This window comes from Coregonus lavaretus (assembly GCF_964263955.1).
Source record: "Coregonus lavaretus genome assembly, chromosome: 16".
Taxonomy (NCBI): Eukaryota; Metazoa; Chordata; class Actinopteri; order Salmoniformes; family Salmonidae; genus Coregonus; species Coregonus lavaretus.
In genome coordinates this window covers 637,742-657,977 of record NC_140003.1, presented here as the reverse complement: position 1 = coordinate 657,977, position 20,236 = coordinate 637,742, and the positions used below count along the sequence as shown (strand labels likewise).

The 20,236-nt window shown below is 42.4% G+C and overlaps 1 protein-coding gene across 3 annotated transcripts in view; it reads right to left on the bottom strand.

Moving 5' to 3' along the window:
* The window catches only part of LOC311143712 (E3 ubiquitin-protein ligase MYCBP2-like), a 316,497-nt gene that overhangs the window by 181,702 nt on the left and 114,559 nt on the right, over positions 1 to 20,236 (bottom strand). For 2 of the 3 annotated variants that reach the window (XM_084179580.1, XM_084179582.1), the window contains exons 17-19: positions 17,131 to 17,217; positions 16,637 to 16,732; positions 5,962 to 6,081 (exon numbers count right to left, since the gene is read on the bottom strand). In XM_084179580.1, coding sequence (XP_084035706.1) covers positions 5,962 to 6,081; positions 16,637 to 16,732; positions 17,131 to 17,217 — 303 coding nt within the window. Of the gene's footprint in view, positions 1 to 5,961; positions 6,082 to 16,636; positions 16,733 to 17,130; positions 17,242 to 20,236 lie in introns of all 3 variants that reach the window. The other variant, XM_084179581.1, reaches the window with a different exon arrangement.

Here is a 20,236-nt window from a genome sequence, read left to right as displayed (position 1 = left end):
GTCCCCCTGCTCAAGCCAGCGCATGTCCAGGCCCGTCTGAAGTTTGCCAATGGCCATCTGGATGATCCAGAGGAGGAATGGGAGAAGGTCATGTGGTCTGATGAGACAAAAATATAGCTTTTTGGTCTAAACTCCACTCGCCGTGTTTGGAGAAGAAGAAGGATGAGTACAACCCCAAGAACACCATCCCAGCCTTGTGCGGGTCTACAATTTTATCCCTGATGTCCTTACACAGCTCTCTTGTCTTGGCCATTGTGGAGAGGTTGGAGTCTGTTTGATTGAGTGTGTGGACAGGTGTCTTTTATACAGGTAAGGAGTTCAAACAGGTGCAGTTAATACAGGTAATGAGTGAAGAACAGGAGGGCTTCTTAAAGAAAAACTAACAGGTCTGTGAGAGCCGGAATTCTTACTGGTTGGTAGGTGATCAAATACTTATGTCATGCAATAAAATGCAAATGATTTACTTAAAAATCATACAATGTGATTTTCTGGATTTTTGTTTTAGATTCCGTCTCTCACAGTTGAAGTGTAGCTATGATAAAAATTACAGACCTCTACATGCTTTGTAAGTAGGAAAACCTGCAAAATCGGCAGTGTATCAAATACTTGTTCTCCCCACTGTATGTATGTATGTATGTATGTATGTATGTATGTATGTATGTATGTATGTATGTATGTATGTATATATATATATATATATATATATATTCAGAGCCATTTCCCTGTAATGCTTAGAGAAGATCTTATGTCAAGTGTTATTGAAGTGTTGTGGTTGCAGGTTCACTTGGCACATCAAAAGCCTTTTATTTTAGGGTGTTGCTATAGGCCACTAAGTGTGAACAGTCAGAATCTAAATAATGTGTGTGAAATGCTTGATAGTCTACGTGATTTAAACAGAGAGGTCTACTTTCTTGCGGACCTGAATATTGACTCGTTTTCGTCAAGCTGTCCGCTCAAGAGGAAGCTTCTTACTGTAACCAGTGCCTGTAATCTGGTTCCTACCAGGGTGTTTACAAACACTACAGGAACAAGATCATCCACATGTAATGATCACATCTTTACTAATACTGTAGAACTTTGTTCTAAAGCTGTATCCATACCCATTGGATGCAGTGATATCCAGGAAAGCCAAAGTTCCAACAGCTGGGCCTAAAATAGTGTATAAGAGATCATACAAACGATTTTGTTGTGACTCTTATGTTGATGATGTTAAAAATATTTGTTGGTATGATGTGATTAATAAGGAGCATCCAGACGCTGCAGTTGATGAATTTATGAAATTGCTTCTTCCAATTATTGATAAACATGCACCTGTTAAGAAACTGACTGTTAGAACTGTTAAGGCTCCATGGATTGATGAGGAATTGAAAAGCTGTATGGTTGAAAGAGATGGGGCAAAAGGAGTGTCTAATAAGTCTGGCTGCACATCTGACTCGCTGACTTACTGCAAATTGAGAAATTATGTGACTAAACTCAACAAAAAATAAGTAACTTTATTATGAAGCCAATATCAATTATATAAAGAATGCTGGGGGAAAAAACTGGAGTACTTTTTATGAAATTATGGGCAGAAAGACAAATTTAACTCCATCTTTAATCGAATCAGATGGCTTATTCATCATTTAATGATTACTTAATTGGCAAAGTTGGCAAACTTCGGCATGAAATGCCAACAAAGAACAGTGAGCCATCGTACACATGCATAAAAAAACAAATAATGAAAGAAAAGCATTGCAAGTTTGAATTTTGTAAAATTAGTGTGGGAGAGGTGGAAAAATTATTGTTATAGATCTCCTGGCATTGACAACTTAGATGGAAAGCTACTGAGGATGGCAGCTGATTCTATAGCCACTCCTATCTGTCATATCTTTAATTTGAGCCTAGAGAAAAGTCTTTGTCCTCTTTGCCTTGACTGGTTCTAACAGCAGACCTATAAGCTTGCTGCCAGCTCTTAGCAAACTAATGAAAAAAATGGTGTTTGACCAAATACAATGCTATTTCTCTGTAAAATTAACAACAGACTTTCAGCATACTTATAGAGAAGGGCACTCAACATCAATCCCAGAACAAGAGCAAAGGACCTTGTGAAGATGCTGGAGGCAACAGGTACAAAATTATCTATATCCACAGTAAAACGAGTCCTATATTGACATAATCCTTGGGCTCCCGAGTGGCACAGCGGTCTAAGGCACTGCATTCTCAGTGCTTGAGGCGTCACTACAGACTCCCTGGTTCGAATCCAGGCTGTATCACAAACGGCTGTGATTGGGAGTCCCATAGGGCGGCGCAAAATTGGCCCAGCGTCGTCCGGGTTTGGCCGGTGTAGGCCGTCATTGTAAATAAGAATTTGTTCTTAACTGACTTGCCTAGTTAAATAAAGGTTAAATAAAAATAAATAAAAAACATGTACTGCACTGACACTAATTACTGAAGATTGGTTGAAATAAATTGATAAGAAGATTGTGGGAGCTGTACTGTTAGATTTCAGTGCAGCCTTTGATATTATTGACCATAACCTGATGTTGAAAAAATGTATGTGTTATGGCATTTCAACCTCTGCCATATTGTGGATTCAGAGCTATCTACAGTTGAAGTCGGAAGTTTACATACACTTAGGTTGGAGTCATTAAAACTCGTTTTTCAACTACTCCACAAATGTATTGTTAACAAACTATAGTTTTGGCAAGTCGGTTAGGACATCTACTTCGTGTGTCACATGTAATTTTTCCAACAATTGTTTACAGACAGATGATTTAACTTATAATTCACTGTATCACAATTCAAGTGAGTCAGAAGTTTACATACACTAAGTTGACTGAGCCTTTAAACAGCTTGGAAAATTCCAGAAAATGATATCATGGCTTTAGAAGCTTCTGATAGGCTAATTGGCGTCAATTGGAGGTGTACCTGTGGATGTATTTCAAGGCCTACCTTCAAACTCAGTGCCTCTTTGCTTGACATCATGGGAAAATCAAAAGAAATCAGCCAAGACCTCAGAAAAATGTTTTGTAAGTCTGGTTCATCATTGGGAGCAATTTCCAAACGCCTGAAGGTACCAAGTTCATCGGTACAAACAATAGTACGCAAGTATAACCACCATGGGTCCACGCAGCTGTCATACCGCTCAGGAAGGAGATGCGTTCTGTCTCCTAGAGATGAACGTACTTTGGTGCGAAAAGTACAAATCAATCCCAGAACAACAGCAAAGGACCTTGTGAAAATGCTGGAGGAAACAGGTACAAAAGTATCTATATCCACAGTAAAACAAGTCCTATATCGACATAACCTGAAAGGCCGCTCAGCAAGGAAGAAGCCACTGCTCCAAAACCGCCATAAAAAATACAGACTACGGTTTGCAACTGCACATGGGGAAAAAGGTCGTACTTTTTGGAGAAATGTCCTCTGGTCTGATGAAACAAAAATAGAACTGTTTGGCCATAATGACCATCGTTATGTTTGGAGGAAAAAGGGGGTACCTTGCAAGCCGAAGAACACCATCCCAACCGTGAAACACGGGGGTGGTAGCATCATGCTGTGGGGGTGCTTTGCTGCAGGAGGGACTGGTGCACTTCACAAAATAGCTGGCATCATGAGGAAGGGAAATTATGAGGATATATTGAAGCAACATCTCAAGACATCAGTCAGGAAGTTAAAGCTTGGTTGCAATGGGTCTTCCAAATGGACAATGACCCCAAGCATACTTCCAAAGTTGTGGCAAAATGGCTTATGTACAACAAAGTCAAGGTATTGGAGTGGCCATCACAAAGCCCTGCCCTCAATCCTATAGAAAATGTGTAGGCAGAACTGAAAAAGTGTGTGCGAGCAAGGAGGCCTACAAACCTGACTCAGTTACACCAGCTCTGTCAGGTGGAATAGGCCAAAATTCCCTCAACTTATTGTGGGAAGCTTGTGGAAGGCTACCCGAAACGTTTGACCCAAGTTAAACAATTTAAAAGGTAATGCTATCAAATACTAATTGAGTGTATGTAAACTACTGACCCACTGGGAATGTGATGAAAGAAATAAAAGCTGAAATAAATAATTCTCTCAACTATTTTTCTGACATTTCACATTCTTAAAACAAAGTGGTGATCCTAACTGACCTAAGACAGGGAATTCTTACTAGGATTAAAGTCAGGAATTGTGAAAAACTGAGTTTAAATATATTTGGCTAAGGTGTATGTAAACTTCCGACTTCACCTGTATATAGAGCCATTACAGCATGGAACTCCGTTCCATCTCATATTGCACAAATAAACAGCAAACCTTGTTTCAAAAAACAGATAAAGCAACAGATAAAGCAACACCTCACGGCACAACGCCTCTCCCCTATTTGACCTAGATAGTTTGTGTGTATGTATTGATATGTAGGCTACGTGTGCCTTTAAAAAAAAAATGTATTAATGTTCTGTATCTATTCATGTTATGTGTTATGTCATGTTTCATGTTGTGTGTGAACCCCAGGAAGAGTAGCTGCTGCTTTTGCAACAGCTAATGGGGTTCCTAATAAAATACCAAATAACACTTTGTATTTAGGACAAAAAGTGAATTGCTTTGCCAAATTTTTTGCAGTATTATTTTAGTGCCTTGTTGCAAAAGGATGCATGTTTTGGAATATTATTATTCTGTACAGGCTTCCTTCTTTTCACTCTGTCATTTTGGTTAGTATTGTGGGGTAACTACAATGTTGTTGATCCATCCTCCGTTTTCTCCTATCACTGCCATTAAACGCTTTAACTGTTTACCTGTTTAAAGTCACCATTTTGAGAAATCCCTGAGCAGTTTCCTTCCTCTCCGGCAACTGAGTTAGGAAGGAAATCTGTATCTTTGTAGTGACTGGGTGTATTGATACACCATCCAAAATGTAACTTCACCATGCTCAAAGGGATATTCAATGTCTGCTTTTATTTGAATTTTTACCCATCTGCCAATGCCCTTCATTGTGAGGCATTGGAAAATCTCCCTGGTCTTTGTGGTTGAAACTGTGTTTGAAATGCATTGCTCGACTGAGGGACATTACAGATGTGTGGGGTACAGAGATGAGGTAGTCATTCCCCCAAAAAATAACACTATTATTGCACACATTATTGCACACAGTGAGTCCATGCAATTTCCCATGTGACTGGTTAAGCTAATTTGTACTCTCAAACTTATTTAGGCTTGCCATTTACATTTTACATTTTAGTCATTTAGCAGACGCTCTTATCCAGAGCGACTTACAGTTAGTGAGTGCATACATTTTCATACTGGCCCCCCGTGGGAAATGAACGAAACGAACCCACAACCATGGCGTTGCAAGCGCCATGCTCTACCAACTGAGCTTCCATAAAGGGGTTGAATACTTACTGAGTCAAGACATTTCAGCTTTTCATTAATTTGCAAACACTTCAAAAAAACATAATTCCACTTTGATATTATGGGGTATTGTGTGTAGGCCAGAAACTCAATTTAATCTATTTTAAATTCAGGCTGTAACACAACAAAAAGTGGAAAAGATCAAGTGGTGTGAATACTTTCTGAAGGCACTTTATGTTAGCTAGCTATGTTAGCTATATTATAAATACAACTCTCATCTGCTGTCAATAGCAGGATATGACTTGAGAGGAATTGTTTTGACAGTCCCAAGAGTCTCCTGATTAGCAAGGATTAGTCTGTGTTTAATTACATTGTGTATTAAAAACTCAGTTTGATATCCTCGTGAGGGGTTTTCTCCAGTAGTTGATTGAGCTACCCAGGAAAATGTTGACCGAGGTAGCAACAGTAACCAAGGGGACGGGGCTTAGCGAAGGGTACATTCCTTTAACTGTTTTTATTGAAAGACCTTTATGACCTGTGGCTATTTGATATGTGGCCAGAAGACTCTCCTCAAAACAAATGTTTCCTCTTGTGATCAAACACCACTGAAGAATAGATCAAAGAGGAAGCAGGAAGTGAGTGATAGGAAGTGGCCGGGGGACCTACCTGAATGGTGGAAGCCGCAGCTAACCTGCACAGCTCTCATCTCGCAGTCGAAATGCACCGCCCCCGGGGGGTAAGTGGTGATCTTACTGGCGTCCTTTTCCCCTCGCTCGCTGTTTCCGTCTGCAAAGGCAAACAGGCCGTCAGTCAGGTGGACAGAGGGAAGGAGGGAGCAGGGAGGAGAGAGAGAGAGGTGGTGGGGGTTAAGAAAGAGGGAGAGAACTCTGTTGGCAGCTTCAGAGATGGGTGTCTCAGGATCGGAACAACGACAGTCCTGGAGCGAGAGAGAGGGAGAAGCTGGAAGGAGCAAGTGATTCTGAGAAAAAAAGGGAGAAAAGGAAGGGAGAAAAGGAAGGAAGGGCAATGAAGTCATGCAAAAATAAGGTAGAAATAAGGTAAAAACTCTCAAAATCTCAAACAGAGCATGACATCTATTTGTGGGAGGACATTTGGTGGGGGAGTCGTTTCAATTGCTTCATGTTCAATTTCAATGTGACGTACCACTTGCAGGTGCTTGTGACTCCTAACTACACAGCAACAGGATCCAGGGCTTAGTGCCATTCTTTCCAGCTGCATTTATTTTAAAATGTTAAGAAAATACTGTCATACAGGTTCTGTATAAAATTTTAATGTGAATTTGGGGTGTCAATGGCTTTCATAGGGGTCCTATTGTTTCAGCGGTCATAATGGTGGGTGAGAGGAACCGGGTGGATGAACGCCCATGCATTACAGTGATCATAGAACAGTGTTGCTCAACCCCATTTTATACCAAGGACTGACATGCTATGGTCTTCCTCCTTTTATACTAAACAAAAATATAAACACAACAAAGAACAATTTAAAATATTTTACTGAGTTAGTTCATATAAAGAAATCAGTCAATTGAAATAAATTAATTGAGCCCTAATCTATGAATTTCACATGACTGGGAATACAGATACAGTGGGGAGAACAAGTATTTGATACACTGCCGATTTTGCAGGTTTTCCTACTTACAAAGCATGTAGAGGTCTGTAATTTTTATCTTAGGTACACTCCAAATGTGAGAGACGGAATCTAAAACAAAAATCCAGAAAATCACATTGTATGATTTGTAAGTAATTAATTTGCATTTTATTGCATGACATAGGTATTTGATACATCAGAAAAGCAGAACTTAATATTTGGTACAGAAACCTTTGTTTGCAATTACAGAGATCATACGTTTCCTGTAGGTCTTGACCAGGTTTGCACATACTGCAGCAGGGATTTTGGCCCACTCCTCCATACAGACCTTCTCCAGATCCTTCAGGTTTCGGGGCTGTCGCTGGGCAATACGGACTTTCAGCTCCCTCCAAATATTTTCTGCTCATTAAGACCTTAATCCCATAGAAAATCTGTGGAGGGAGCTGAAGGTTCGAGTTGCCAAACGTCAGCCTCGAAACCTTAATGACTTGGAGAAGATCTGCAAAGAGGAGTGGGACAAAATCCCTCCTGAGATGTGTGCAAACCTGGTGGAAACTACAAGAAACGTCTGACCTAAGTCATGTTTTGCAGAGGGGTCAAATACTTATTTCCCTCATGAAAATGCAAATCAATTTATAACATTTTTGACATGCGCCTTTCTGGATTTTTTTGTCGTTATTCTGTCTCTCACTGTTCAAATAAACCTACCATTAAAATTATACACTGATCATTTCTTTGTCAGTGGGCAAACATACAAAATCAGCAGGGGATCAAATACTTTTTTCCCCTCACTGTATGTATAGGGATAAGGGGATGAGGCAACAGGGTATAAGATAAACAGAGTAGCAGTAGCTTGCAGGTGAGTGGGTGTGTAGGTGTGTAGAGTCAGTACAAATGTATGTGCGAGTGAGAAAATGATGGATTGAGTGTGTGTGTGTGTGTGTGTGTGTTGGAGTGACAGTGTGTGTGAGTGTGTAGGACCCTGTGAATGTGCATAGAGACAGTACAAAGATTGAAATAAAAGGTAAATAAAGATACATGGTTAACTCAGATAGTCAGTGTAGCTATTGTGTTAGCTACTTATCAGTCGTATTGCTTGAAGCTGTTCAAGAGCCTGTTGGTGTCAGACTTGATGCACCGGTACCTCTTGCCGTGCAGCAGCAGAGAAAATAGTCTATTTTCCGGGCCTTCTTTTCACACTGCCTGATATAAAGGTCCTGGATGGCAGGGAGCCCGGCCCCAGTGATGTACTGGGCTGTCCACACAACCCTCTGTTGCGCCATGCAATCGAGGGCGGTGCTATTGCCATACCAAGCAGTGATGCAGCCAGTCAATATGCTCTCAATGGCACAGCTGTAGAACCATTTGAGGATTTAAGAGGCCATGCCAAACTTTTTCAACCTCCTGAGGGGGAAGAGGCACTGTCGCCCCTTCTTCACTACTGTGAGTGTGTTTGGACCATTTTAAGTCTTTAGTGATTTGGACACAGAGGAACTAGAAGCTGTCTACCTGCTCCACGTCGATATGGATGGGGGTGTGCTTGCCCCCCAGTTTCCTGTAGTCCACGATCAGCTCCTTGGTCTTGCTGATGTTGTGGGAGGGGTTCTTGCTCTGGCACCACACTGCCAGGTCAATGGCCTCCTCCCTGTAGGCTGACTCATTGTTGCCGGTGATCAGGCCTACCACAGTCGTGTCGTCAGCGAACTTGATAATGGTGTTGGAGTCGTGCGTGGCCACACAGTCGTGGGTGAACAGCACAGGAGGGGACTAAGCACTAACCCCTGTGGGGTCCCTGTGTTAAGGGTCAGCGTGGCGGAGGTGATGTTGCCTACCCTCACCACCTGGGGTCGGCCCATCAGGAATTCCAGGATCCAGTTGCAGAGGGAGGTGTTCAGACCCAGAGTCCTAAGCTTGGTGACGAGCTTGGAGGGGACAATTCTGTAGTCAATGAACAGCATTCTCACTTAAGTATTCCTCTTATCTAGGTGGGTGAGGGCAGTGTGGAGAGTAATTGAGATTGCGTCATCTATTGATCTGTTGGGGCGGTATGCAAATTGGAGTGGGTCTAGGGTGGCTGGGATGGTGGAGTTAATGTGTGCCATAACCAGCCTGTCAAAGCACTTCATGAATAAAGAAGTGAGTGCTACAAGGGGGTATTCATTGTGGCATAAAGCCTTAGAGTTCTTAGAAACAGGAATGATTGTGGTCATCTTAAAATGTGGGGCTTACAGACTGGGACAAGGAGAGGTTGAAATTTACCCTGAATATGCCTGCCAGCTGTTCTGCGCATGCTCTGAGAACGCGCCCTGGAATACCGTCGGGGCACGCGGCCTTGCGGGTGTTGACCTGATTAAAGACCCTTCTCACGTCGGCCTCGGAGAGCGAGATCACCCAGTTCTCTTCAATTTAAATAAATGCATTAGGCCCTAATCTATGGATTTCACATGACTGAGAATATAGATATGCATCAGTTGGTCACATATACCTTTAAAAAAATTAAGTAGGGGATTGGATCAGAAAACCAGTCAGTATCTGGTGACAACAATTTTCCTCATGCAGCACAGCATCTCCTTCGCATAGAGTTGATCAGGCTGTTGATTGTGGCCTGTGGAATGTTGTCCCACTCCTCTACAATGGCTGTGCTAGGTTCCTGGATATTGGCGGGAACTGGAACACGTTCTCGTACACGTCGATCCAGAGCATCTCAAACATGCTCAATGGGTGACAATGTCTGTTGAGTATGCAGGCCATGGAAGAACTGGGACATTTTCGGCTTCCAGGAATTGTGTGCAGATCCTTGCGACATCAGGCGTGCATTATCATGCTGAAACATGAGGTGATGGTGGCGGATGAATTGCACGACATTGGGCCTCAAGATCTCGTCACGGTATCTCTGTGCATTCAAATTGCCATCGATAAAATGCAATTGTGTTCATTGTCCGTAGCTTATGCCTGCCCATACCATAACCCCACTGCCACCATGGGCCACTCTGTTCACAACGTTAACATCAGCAAACCGCTCACCCACACAACACCATTTACATGGTCTGCAGTTGTGAGGCCGGTTGGACGTACTGCCAAATTCTCTAAAACGATGTTGGAGGCTGCTTATGGTAGAGCATTCAATTATCTGGCAACAGCTGTGGTGGACCTTCCTGCAGTCAGCATGCCAATTGCACGCTCCCTCAAAACTTGAGACATCTGTGGCATTATGCCAGTCAATGTACCAGGGTTCTGTAGATGGTAACTATAAAAGGAACGTTTTATTTTTGCCTCAAGAGGGGTGCAAAATAGGGGTACACGAACACACCCTCTCCCCTTGATGCGTTACCTTTATTACAGCATTATCTCCTATATTTGACCTTTAAGTGACAAGCTTCAGAAAATCCATCCTCCCTCTGTCTTCTTTTCTATTCAGTGTCAATACCTACACATTCCCCTGCTCTCAACCCCACAACCATCAATTGTGGGGTGGAAGAGGGAAGAATCCTAGTAACTAAATAATCCAAATGGGTTAACCAGTGTGACGTAGTATTAACCCCGATTAAGAATAGTGTCTCTTTTACATCTTCCATCTGCACTTTTCTCTAAAACTTAATTTGTTGCTTTCTTATATAAACACAGGGCACAGACACCATCTAGTCATACCGATTAGTGATTATCCATGGAGGATATTTCAAATGTACACTGTTCAGATAAAAAACGACTAAAAAAATACTTTCATTTGTGGCTATAAATACTAATTTGAAAGCCTGCGCTGACGTCTGTGCTGAAATGAAATATGCACAATTGGTGTCAGAATTCGATCCGTCACATTGTCTCTCCTCTCTGATCTATCTATCCCATAATTGTCTGCCTGTTGTTTATGGCGCGGCGCTATGACAACGCCTGCTGTTTCACCTGCTTCTAATTATGGTGCATCAGACGACAGCCGCTGTAAGAAAAAACTACTCTGCAGCTTAGAGATTGTTGTTCAATCAAGTTAGACTCTGACATAGATTTTTCTTTAACAAAAGTACTGCGTTGACGTCCAAGGACTAAAGTGCCAAAGCAGAAGAATAATTAATGTAATAGACTCCCAATTGTTTCTTATTCTCTCAGTTCGTCCTTTGTATTTATACTAATGCACCAGAAAAAGAGGAAACCTATTTAGAAGGGTCTTTGCTTAAAGGGGCAATCTGCAGTTCAAACAATTGCAAATCGGTCACCATTTCGGTAAACAGCTGGGGGATGGGGCTGGAGAAATGTAACCACTCAAATTCATAGTCAGAGCTATGGATGCAAGGATTGGCCATCCATGAGATCGAAATGATAGTTTTGAGGCTATACAGTGCATGTTTACAATTGTATTATTTACAAACAAAGGAGTGAAACAAGCTTATATTTTGGGTTTTGATGGGGTTAGACAGCTGAACTAAGCTCATGAAGCATTTATAAGTGATATTTTTCAAGAATCAATGGCTATATATAACGAAGTCCAAAAATGTTGTAGCAATCACATTGTTGCAATTGCATTTAACATAACTTAATGGCAATCAAAAAATCAACAATTCAATAAGTTGTTATTTGCCTTGACGAAGGTCTATCTTGCATTTGTTCATCAATGTTTCGTTTGAAAGTACAGTGCAGTCAGAAAGATTTCAGACCCTTTCACTTTTTCCACATTTTGTTACGTTACAGCCTTATTCTAAAATTGATTAAATTGTTTTTTCCCCTCATCAATCTACACAACACCCCATAAGGACGAAGCAAAAACTGGTTTTACATAAGTATTCAGACCCTTTACTTATGTTGAAGCACCTTTGGCAGCGATCAAAGCCTCAAGTCTTCTTGGGTATGACGCTACAAGCTTGGCAAACCTGTATTTGGGGAGTTTCTCCCATTCTTCTCTGAAGATCCTCTCAAGCTCTATTAGGTTGAATGAGGAGCATCGCTGCACAACTATTTTCAGGTCTCTCCAGAGATGTTTGATCTGGTTCAAGTCCGGGCTCTGGCTGAGCCAGTCAAGGAATTTCAGAGACTTGTCCCGAAGCCACTCCTGCATTGTCTTGGCTGTGTGCTTAGGGTCGTTGTCCTGTTGGAAGGTGAACCTTCGCCCCAGTCTGAGGTCCTGAGCGGTCTGGAGCAGGTTTTCATCAAGGATCCCCACCGTTCATCTTTCCCTCGATCCTGACTAGTCTCCCAGTCCCTGCCACTGAAAAACATCCCCACAGCATGATGCTGCCACCACGCTTCACCGTAGGGATGGTGCCAGGTTTCCTCCAGACGTGACGCTTGGAATTCAGACCAAAGAGTTCAATCTTCATTTCATCATACCAGAGAATATTGTTTCTCATGGTCAGAGTCCTTTAGGAGCTCTGTCAGAGTGACCATCGGGTTCTTGGTCACCTCCCTGACCAAGGCCCTTCTCCCCCAATTGCTAATTTTGTCTGGGTGGCCAGCTCTAGGAAGAATATGTGGTTCCAAACTACTTCCATTTAAATAATGATGGAGGCCACTGTGTTATTGGGGGACCATCAATGCTGAATAAATGTTTTGGTACCCATCCCCAGATCTGTGCCGACACAATCCTGTCTCGGAGCTCTACGGACAATTCCTTCGACCTCATGCCTTGGTTTTTGCTCTGACATGCACTGTCAACTGTGGGACGTTATATAGACAGCTGTGTGGCTATCCAAATCATGTCCACAAGTGGACTCCAATGAAGTTGTAGAAACATCTCAAGGATGATCAATGGAAACAGGATGCACCTAAGCTCAATTTCGAGTCTCATAGCAAAGGGAAAATTTATGTCAATAAGGTCTGTTTATTTTTTATAAATGTGCAAAAATGTATAGAAACCTGTTTTCGCTTTGTCATTATAAGGTATTGTGTGCAGATTGATGAGGAAAACATTATATTTATTCCATTTCAGAATAAGACTAACGTAACAAAATCTGGAAAAAGTGAAGGGGTCACATACAGTTGAAGTCAGAAGTTTACATACACTTAGGTTGGAGTCATTAAAACTCGTTTTTCAACCACTCCACAAATTTCTTGTTAATGAACTATAGTTTTGGCAAGTCGGTTAGAACAACTACTTTGTGCATGACACAAGTAATTTTTCCAACAATTGTTTACAGACAGATTATTTCATTTATAATTCACTGTATCACAATTCCAGTGGGTCCAAGTTTACATACACTAAATTGACTGTGCCTATAAACAGCTTGGAAATTTCCAGAAAATGATGTCATGCCTTTAGAATCTTCTGATAGGCTAATTGACATAATTTGAGTCAATTGGAGGTGTACCTGTGGATGTATTTCAAGGCCTACCTTCAAACTCAGTGCCTCTTTGCTTGACATCAAGGGAAAATCAAAAGAAATCAGCCAAGACCTTAGAAAAAAATTGTAGACCTCCACAAGTCTGGTTCATCCTTGGGAGCAATTTCCAAATGCCTGAAGGTACCACGTTCATCTGTACAAACAATAATACGCAAGTATAAACACCACGGGACCAAGCAGGCGTCATACCACTCAGGAAGGAGACGCGTTCTGTCTCCGAGAGATGAACGTACTTTGGTGCGAAAAGTGCAAATCAATCCCAGAACAACAGCAAAGGACCTTGTGAAGATGCTGGAGGAAACAGGTACAAAAGTATCTATATCCACAGTAAAACAAGTCCTATATCGACATAACCTGAAAGGCTGCTCATCAAGCAAGAAGCCACTGCTCCAAAACCGCCATAAAAAAAGCCAGACTACGGTTTGCAACTGCACATGGGGACAAAGATCGTACTTTTTGGAGAAATGTCATCTGGTCTGATTAAACAAAAATAGAACTGTTTGGCCATAATGACCATTGTTATGTTTGGAGGAAAAAGGTGGTTGCTTGCAAGCCGAAGAACACCATTCCAACAAAGAAGAACATGGGTGGCAGCATCATGCTGTGGGGGTGCTTTGCTGCAGGAAGGACTGGTGCACTTCACAAAATAGATGGCATCATGAGGAAGAAAAATTATGTGGATATATTGAAGCAACATCTCAAGACATCAGTCAGGAAGTTAAAGCTTGGTCGCAAATGGGTCTTCCAAATGGACAATGACCCCAAGCATGCTTCCAAAGTTGTGGCAAAATGGCTTAAGGACAACAAAGTCAAGGTATTGGAGTGGCCATCACAAAGCCCTGACCTCAATCCTATACAACATTTGTGGGCAGAACTGAAAAGGCGTATCCGAGCAAGGAGGCCTACAACCCTGACTCAGTTACACCAGCTCGGTCAGGAGGAATGGGACTAAATTCCCAACTTATTGTGGGAAGCTTGTGGAAAGCTACCCGAAACATTTGACCCAAGTTAAACAATTTAAAGGCAATGCTACCAAATACTAATTGAGTGTATGTAAACTTATGACCCACTGGGAATGTGATGAAATAAATAAAAGCTGAAATAAATCACTCTCTACTATTATTCTGACATTTCACATTCTTAAAATAAAGTGGTGATCCTAACTGACCTAAGACAGGGAATTTTTACTAGGATTAAATGTCAGGAATTGTGAAAAACTGAGTTTAAATGTATTTGGCTAAGGTGTATGTAAACTTCCGACTTCAACTGTATATACAGTACCAGTCAAAAGTTTGGACACCTACTCATTCAAGGGTTTTTCTTTATTTTTACTATATTCTACATTGTAGAATAATAGTGAAGATATCAAAACTATGAAATAAAACATATGGAATCATGTAGTAACCAAAAAAGTGTTAAACAAATCAAAATATATTTATATTTGAGATTCTTCAAAGTAGCCACCGTTTGCCTTGATGACAGCTTCGCACGCTCTTGGCATTCTCTCAAACAGCTTCATGAGGAATGCTTTTCCAACAGTCTTGAAGGAGTTCCCACATATCCTGAGCACTTGTTGGCTGCTTTTCCTTCACTCTGCAGTCCAACTCATCCCAAAACATCTCAATTGGGTTGAGGTCGGGTGATTGTGGAGGATAGGTCATCTGATGCAATACTCCATCACTCTCCTTCTTGATCAAATAGCCTTCAAACATCCTGGAGGTGTGTTTTGGGTCAGTGTCCTGTTGAAAAACAAATGATAGTCCCACTGAGCGCAAACCAGATGGGATGGTATATCGCTGCAGAATGCTCTGGTAGCCATGCTGATTAAGTGTGCCTTGAATTCAAAATAAATCAAAGACAGTGTCACCAGCAAAGCACCCCCACACCATCACACCTCCTCCTTCATGGTGTGAACCACACATACGAAGATCATCCGTTCACCTACTCTGCGTCTCACAAAGACACGGCGGGTGGAACCAAAAATCTCAAATTTGAACTCATCAGACCAAAGGACAGATTTCCACCAGTCTAATGTCTCATGGTGCTTGGCCCAAGCAAGTCTCTTCTTCTTATTGGTATCCTTTAGTAGTGGTTTCTTTGAAGCAATACGACCATGGTCCCGTGTAGCTCAGTTGGTAGAGCATGGCGCTTGCAACGCCAGGGTTGTGGGTTCGATTCCCACGGGGGGCCAGTATTAAAAATGTATGTACTCACTAACTGTAAGTCACTCTGGATAAGAGCGTCTGCTAAATGACTGAAATGTAAAAAATGTAAATGAAGGCCTGATTCACGCAGTCTCCTCTGAACAGTTGATGTTAACTCTAATGAACTTATCCTCTGCAAACTCTGGGTCTTCCTTTCCTGTGGCGATCCTCATGAGAGCCAGTTTCATCATAGCGCTTGATGGTTTTTGCGACTGCACTTGAAGGAACTTTCAAAGTTCCTGAAAATGTCCGTATTGACTGACCATGTCTTAAAGTAACAATGGACTGTCGTTTCTCTTTGCTTATTTGAGCTGTTCTTGAAATAATATGGACTTGGTCTTTTGCCAAATATGGCTATCTTCTGTATACCACCCCTACCTTGTCACAACACAACTGATTAGCTCAAATGCATTAAAAGTTAATTTGTGGAATTTCTTTCCTTCTTAACAAGGCACACCTGTTAATTGAACTGCATTCTAGGTGACTACCTCATGAAGCTGGTTGAGAGAATGCCAAGAGTTTGCTGTCATCAAGGCAAAGGGTGGCTATTTGAAGAATCTCAATTATAAAATATATTTTGATTTGTTCAACACTTTTTTAGTTACTACATGATTCCATATGTTTTATTTCATAGTTTTGATGTCTTCACTATTATTCTACAATGTAGAAAATAGTAAAAATAAAGAAAAACCCTGGAATGAATAGGTCTCCATTCTACCAACATCATTTTTTACCATTATGATTAAGGATGGGACGATACCAGTATCGCAATATTTCTTCCATGGCAAAAATGAAAACACGAAGCAAATCAAACTCTTTGGTCTTTTAAAAACCTGCAGTATGTCAAATATTGTGCGCTATAGCTTGGAAAATGAATAAATGTGACTATTGATGACAACATAATTATGTTTGTTTACAACATTAGGACCGCTTTCCTAAAGAATTTAAATCTGCTTCGTGGTTTGTTTCCTTGTCACGATACTAACGAGTATTGCGATAATGCTATCTTCCCGTCCCTAATTATGATCCGGTGCAGATATGAGTCTTCCTTTTCAAGAGAGTGAGAGAGAGGAGGACGGGTCGGCGGACGGGTGTGTAAACGAGCGGGACAGCCGGTTTGGTGGGGTGTGAGACAGACCCGAGAGGGGCGGATCGGTGCACGTTTGAGTTAAGGGTAGTGAATTTGAAGACCGGCAGTTGTACCTGTGTGCTTGTCCCGCTTATGCCTTAGGGGTCTGAGTCTGGCTAGGGCCTGCTCACGCTGGTTCATTAATATGGGACCAGGGAAAACAAGGGGGCCTGGGAGGGAGAAATAAACTTTCACATGCATGGACACAGCAGGGTCACAGATTGGGAGAGATACACAATGGTCACACTGAAGCACAACAATAATAGCACAACACACAAAAACCAGCTGTCATACCAATCAGGTCACTGCACCAAACAACACCCACCCTCCCCTAGTCACTAATCCCTATCCCCTACTTACTATCCCCTCCTAGGTCGTTGATGTTTTGCCTTTCCTCTTCCCCAAACACCCTCCACTATCCCCTTATCTCCTATCCCTTATTCCCTACCCCTTCGGCCCCATCCCCCCTTATCCCATATTTCGTCCCTGCTCCATCCTTTTCTCCTTCCCAAACACAAAGCCTCCCCTATCCCCTATCCCCTAACCCCTATCGACTCCTTACCCGTACCTCGTCCCTCCTCCAGCCGGTGTCGGCGGTTGATCCGCTGACGTTTCTCCTCCTGCCGGATCTGGATGTGCTCCTCGATGTTGACTCCTGGGGGGGGGGGGACAGGCACAGCTGAAACACACACCGCCCCAGGGGAGAGAGAGAACCAGGTGGAGGAGGAGAGACAGAGACAACACACAACGTGGATGAATGATGGAGGGAGGAGACGACATGGAGAAGCGATGCATCTTCACATAGGATAGAATGACGTAAACCCCTTGCCTTGAAACTGACATGAGGTCAGTTTACCATTTCATTATCCTCGACATCCTAACTAAATCACGCTAAATTGTTTCACATTACTAATTAAGTCTGGCATCCTCCAATAGAGGCAATTGGCCTGGTAAAAAAATCCTCTCAGAAATGATGAGCTGGTTGGTCTGATGGTGTGATCCACATACAAATAAATGTCATACAAAACCCCTCATTTCAGACAAGAGTACAAACGGATTAAATGAAGGAAATGGAAGACTGGATTGGTGAAGTGAAACAATAGTGTAATATAGCGAGATTCAGTTTGAATTCCAAGGCCACAGTTTCACCCCCCTAATCCTAGATCTGTGTCTAAGGGGCAGCTTCTATGTTGAGCTTTGCATGAAGACAAACAAGACAGACGTGCTACTAGCTAGCTATATCATATTAATGCAAAAGCAGCTTTATGCTGAGAGCCCAGTGTTTCTTCTACTATTACTTGAGCGAGATGCCCTGGCCTGATCCCAGACCTGTGTGTATATGTGTATGAAGAAATGTACCTTGGCACCTAAAACCCTCACAAACTTTTACAGATGCACAATTGAGAGCATCCTGTCGGGCTATATCACCACCTGGTACGGCAACTGCACCGCCCGCAACCGCAGGGCTCTCCAGAGGGTGGTGTGGTCTGCCCAACGCATCCCAGGGGGCAAACTACCTGCCATCCAGGACCCGATGTCACAGGAAGGCCAAAAACATCATCAAGGACAACAACCACCTGAGCCACTGCCTGTTCACCCCGCTATCATCCAGAAGGCGAGGTCAGTACAGGTGCATCAAAGCTGCATCAAAGCTGCGACCGAGAGACTGAAAAACAGCTTCTATTTCAAGGCCATCAGACTGTTAAATAGCCATTACTAGGGCAGCTTCCACCCGGTTACGTAACCCTGCACCTTAAGTCACTCTAACAATGTTTAGATATTTTAGCATTACTCATCTCATATGTAAACTCAGCAAAAAAAGAAACATCCTCTGACTGTCAACTGCGTTTATTTTCAGCAAACTTAACATGTAAATATTTGTATGAACATAACAAGATCCAACATCAGATATAAACTGAACAAGTTTCACAGACATGTGACTAACAGAAATTGACAAAAGTAACAGTATCTGGTGTGGCCACCAGCTGCATTAAGTACTGCAGTGCATCTCCACCTCATGGACTGCACCAGATTTGCCAGTTCTTGCTGTGAGATGTTACCCCACTCTTCAACCAAGGCACCTGCAAGTTCCCGGACATTTCTGGGGGGAATGGCCCTAGCCCTCACCCTCCGATCCAACAGGTCCCAGACATGCTCAATGGTATTCAGATCCGGGCTCTTCGCTGGCCATGGCAGAACACTGACATTCCTGTCTTGCAGGAAATCATGCACAGAATGAGCAGTATGGCTGGTGGCGTTGTCATTTTTTTGCCAGTCCTGTCTGGTCCAGCGACGGTGGGTTTGTGCCCATAGGCGACGTTGTTGCCAGTGATGTCTGGTGAGGATCTGCCTTACAACAGGTCTACAAGCCCTCAGTCCAGCCTCTCTCAGCCTATTGCGGACAGTCTGAGCACTGATGGAGGGATTGTGCGTTCCTGGTGTAACTCGGGAAGTTGGGCAGTTGTTGTTGCCATCCTGTACCGGTCCCGCAGGTGTGATGTTCGGATGTACCGATCCTGTGCAGGTGTTGTTACACGTGGTCTGCCACTGCGAGGACGATCAGCTGTCCGTCCTGTCTCCCTGTAGCGCTGTCTTAGGCGTCTCACAGTACAGACATTGCAATTTATTGCCCTGGCCACGTCTGCAGTCCTCATGCCTCCTTGCAGCATGCCTAAAGCACGTTCACGCAGATGAGCAGGGACCCTGGGCATCTTTCTTTTGGTGTTTTTCAGAGTCAGTAGAAAGGCCTCTTTAGTGTCCTAAGTTTTCATAACTGTGACCTTAATTGCCTTCCGTCTGTAGTTGTTAGTGTCTTAACGACCGTTCTACAGGTGCATGTTCATTAATTGTTTATGGTTCATTGAACAAGCATGGGAAACAGTGTTTAAACCCTTTACAATGAAGGTCGGTGAAGTTATTTGGATTTTTACGAATTATCTTTGAAAGAGGGTCCTGAAAAAGGGTTTATATACTGTATTCTCTACTGTATTTTAGTCTATACCGACATTGCTCATCATAATATTTATAATATTTATTCCTTAATTCCATTACTTTACTTTTAGGTTGTGTGTATTGTTGTGAATTGTTAGATACAGTGAGGGAAAAAAGTATTTGATCCCCTGCTGATTTAGTACGTTTGCCCACTGACAAAGAAATGATCAGTCTATAATTTTAATGGTAGGTTTATTTGAACAGTCAGAGACAGAATAACAACCAAAAAATCCAGAAAAACGCATGTCAAAAATGTTATAAATTGATTTGCATTTTAATGAGGGAAATAATATTTGACCCCCTCTCAATCAGAAAGATTTCTGGCTCCCAGGTGTCTTTTATACAAGTAACGAGCTGAGATTAGGAGCACACTCTTAAAGGGAGTGCTCCTAATCTCAGTTTGTTACCTGTATAAAAAGACCTGTCCACAGAAGCAATCAATCAATCAGATTCCAAACTCTCCACCATGGCCAAGACCAAAGAGCTCTCCAAGGATGTCAGGGACAAGATTGTAGACCTACACAAGGCTGGAATGGGCTACAAGACCATCGCCAAGCAGCTTGTGGAGAAGGTGACAACAGTTGGTGCGATTATTCGCAAATGGAAGAAACACAAAATAACTGTCAATCTCCCTCAGCCTGGGGCTCCATGCAAAATCTCACCTCGTGGAGTTGCAATGATCA